At 44.6% G+C, this 3482-nt stretch overlaps 1 protein-coding gene across 1 annotated transcript; it reads right to left on the bottom strand.

Moving 5' to 3' along the window:
• Nucleotides 1-697: 697 nt before the first annotated feature.
• On the bottom strand, nt 698-2017 carry LOC134285815 (uncharacterized). The gene is made up of 2 exons (XM_062847389.1): nt 992-2017; nt 698-874 (listed from the first exon to the last, which is right to left on the bottom strand). Exons 1-2 carry the CDS (start codon nt 2015-2017, stop codon nt 698-700), a joined length of 1203 nt encoding a protein of 400 aa, XP_062703373.1.
• Between the last annotated feature and the right edge of the window lie 1465 nt (nt 2018-3482).

Below are 3482 nucleotides of genomic sequence, written 5' to 3'. Positions count from 1 at the left end.
CAAAGGAACTATTTAAAAGGAAACTCTAATGCTTATATTTAATGCACACATACCATTTTCCGTTAGGAATGTTGTTAGATCACGAGATTCGGGATGAAGTTCGAGATGATAGAAAGCGTTTTTGAGATCGAGTTTGGCAAAGAATTTGGACCCATGGAGTTGCACTTTCATCTCTTCGAGCAATGGGAGACGAAAGTATTCTCGATTGATTGCTCTGTTTGGACCTCGCATATTGACCACGAGGCGAAAGTCGTCCTTTCCCTTGGCAACTGCGGACATACCGCTAATCCAGTTGGATGCACTGGTGACTTTCTCGATAATACCCTGTGATTCCATTTCCGCCAGTCGATTCTTGGCTGCTTCTCGAAATGCCGCAGGAACGTTATAGTACGCATTTCGGACGGGTGGTACTGTTTCATCAACGCTAAATTTTACCTTGACTCCAGGTACTTTAGGAAAGACGGTTAGATCGTTTAGTTTGTCTAGATGGTTAACCGTTGCGTTAACGTGCAATATTCCCATATCACTAGCCGTTGATCGACCTAACAACGATCTTGTTCCGTTGCGTACAACGTAGAATATCGCTTGAATGGCAGGTGCTTTGCCTTCCAATGCAACAATCTGTGCTTGAAATATGCATTCTACTTTCATAGGACTGTGTGTACCATATGCACGGAGATCTTTAGGGTTCGACTGTTCAACAAACTTGAGATTGGCCAATCCTGCCTTCCTTGTACTCTTGCTCAAGGCGAAGCCAATCTTTACCCCCGATAACGTTAACGTCCGCGCCGGAGTCGATAAGCATTTGGATGGGACTAGACGAGCCAATACAACATTCCACTAAAACGTCTGCAAGGGATAGCGCGTTTACGTACTAAAACAAAAGAATGCAGTTTTTTTTATGAAACAAATGTATTCTAATTCAACTACTGTTTTTTTTTTAATTTTTATTCTTTTTAATTTTAGTAAAACAATTTACGACGTATCATACCTGTGTTTGGTCCATCTGATCATCGTCTTCTCGTGTAGGTGATGCACTACTTTTGACCTGGACCTGCCGAACGTGGGCTCGACGGCAAGTGATTGCGTAGTGACCTTGTTCACCACAAAAATTGCAGTTTCGGCTCAAAGCTGGACATGGCAAATTGGAATGCGTTCGACCATTGCATCGTCGACAACGACTACGACGTCCTCGGTCCTGAGTGGATCGTCGTTCCGCGTACTGATTGGTCCGTGACCGTTTTGGTTGTGGCCCTCCGTTGTCTGCTCTCGAACGTTTCTTTATCGAATCTTGTACTGAGGTGGTTCGGTGTACACGGTTAACTGCCAGCGATTCCTTGTTATCAGGGGTCGTTGTCTCCGCTTCGTAGGCCTCGTCCCGGGTTGCTGCCTGTACAATGTAATTGGTGTCGTGTCCGTAGGTCCTTGCGGCCCTAACCAAGTCCTTGTTTCTCAATCCCTTTAAAAGCTGCGATCGCACAAATCTGTCGTGGTCGGTGGGGCTGTATCCACACAGCCGAACTTTTGCCATCAGGCGGGCATGAAACGCCACAGCATTCTCCGTCTTCAACTGTTTCATGTTAGAAAATGCTTCGTGCTCTGCAGATGCATCAGTCATGGATTGGAAATAGTTACCGATGTTGGCCACGAACTTTTGGTAGCAGTTTGCATCGGTCAGGCTCGGCCTTAGCTTGGCGGCTCTCACGATGCCTTGTAATTCGGTTCCCATCGAAAGGAACAACAATTGTGACCGTCTCACAGGATCGTTTGCATTGCTGAGGGTCGCTGCCATTTCAAAGTTTTCAATGTAGCGATTCCACTCCTCCCACATCTGGTTAGCCGCTACTCCTGCCGGAAAAGGCCTGATATTCTCCCAACGTACGCTCGAAAAACTGCTCTCGGGAGGATTTCTAGGTGCGACAGCGGCAGACCAATCCTCATTGGGATCATACCGGATGGGCCGCATTGTTTGCATGGAATTCAATGCTTTCGTTATGCCTGAGAGCACATTCTCCATTCTATCAAGACGCTCGTTAGTATTCTGGTCGCTTTTGTTACCACCGTCAGTTTGGGTTGGCGTAGGATGATCACTATAGTTCAGTCCACTCGTTAGCGGAAGGGAGTCACTCGTAATGTTTGAACTGAAACTTTTTTCACAGAACTGTCATCGAATTCATCGATTTTCGAATCAGGAACGCTAGCTGACGATCCTGATGCCTCCAAGGACGCGGAGTCCGACTGAACCAGCCACTCTGGGTCGGAGTCCTTCGGAGCTCGAACATATTTGCCTTCGTTCGCCATTTCGTGTTGTTCCACGTTCTGAAACATGTGTTTTTCAAAATTAGTTATATTCGGCAATTCGATTGCACAGAATATTCAATAAGTCATTTTTTCATGGTACAGTCAAAACAGTGGACATCCGGTCAGGCATTTTTGGCCATAGCACAAAATGTTTGAACAAAATGACAATTTACATACTTCTGGTCATGCTCAGATCTAAATGGCGGACATCCGGTCAAGCTTTGGACAATATTCCATATTTGAGCCCATAGCGCAGAATATTCAAATGAGTCAACAATTTAACGGACCTCCGGTCACGTTGCATCAATACTGCGGACATCCGGTCACGCATTGGACAATATTTCATATTTGCGGCCATAGCGCAGAATATTCAAATGAGTCAACAGTTTAACGGACTTCCGGTCACGTTGGATCAATATTGCGGACATCCGGTCACGCATTGGACAATATTTCATATTTGCGGCCATAGCGCAGAATATTCAAATGAGTCAACAGTTTAACGGACTTCCGGTCACGTTGGATCAATATTGCGGACATCCGGTCACGCATTAGACAATATTTCATATTTGCGGCCATAGCGCAGAACATTCAAATGAGTCAAGAATTTAACGGACTTCCGGTCACGTTGGATCAATATTGCGAACATCCGGTCACGCATTGGACAATATTTCATATTTGCGGCCATAGCGCAGAATATTCAAATGAGTCAACAATTTAACGGACTTCCGGTCACGTTGGATCAATATTGCGGACATCCGGTCACACATTGGATAATATTTCATATTTGCGGCCATAGCGCAGAATATTCAAATGTGTCAACAATTTAACGGACTTCCGGTCACGTTGGATCAATATTGCGGACATCCGGTCACGCATTGGACAATATTTCATATTTGCGGCCATAGCGCAAAATATTCAAATGAGTCAACAATTTAACTGACTTCCGGTCACGCTATGGACAATATTTTAAATTTGTGACAACAGCACAAAATATTCAAAGTAGTCAACAATTTAACGGACTTCCGGTCGCGTTGTTTAAATATTGCAGACATCCAGTCACGCTTTAGATAAAATGTCATATTTGCAGCCATAGCGCAGAATGATCAAATGAGTTAATAATTCAAAGGACTTCCGGTTGCGTTGTATCAAAATTTCGGGCATCCGGTCACGTTTTGAAAAAT

This window comes from Aedes albopictus, chromosome 1 (assembly GCF_035046485.1).
Source record: "Aedes albopictus strain Foshan chromosome 1, AalbF5, whole genome shotgun sequence".
Lineage (NCBI taxonomy): Eukaryota > Metazoa > Arthropoda > Insecta > Diptera > Culicidae > Aedes > Aedes albopictus.
Note: the sequence above shows the minus strand (reverse complement) of the source record. Positions and strands in the feature narration are given on the sequence as shown.

Bases quoted from the DNA above. Each gene is read 5' to 3' on its own strand.
- LOC134285815 (XM_062847389.1), bottom strand. From the start codon at position 2,017: ATGGAGAATGTGCTCTCAGGCATAACGAAAGCATTGAATTCCATGCAA. The intron at 875-991 runs GTATGATACGTC...CTTTTGTTTTAG, and splicing joins ATCAGATGGACCAAACACAG to TACGTAAACGCGCTATCCCT.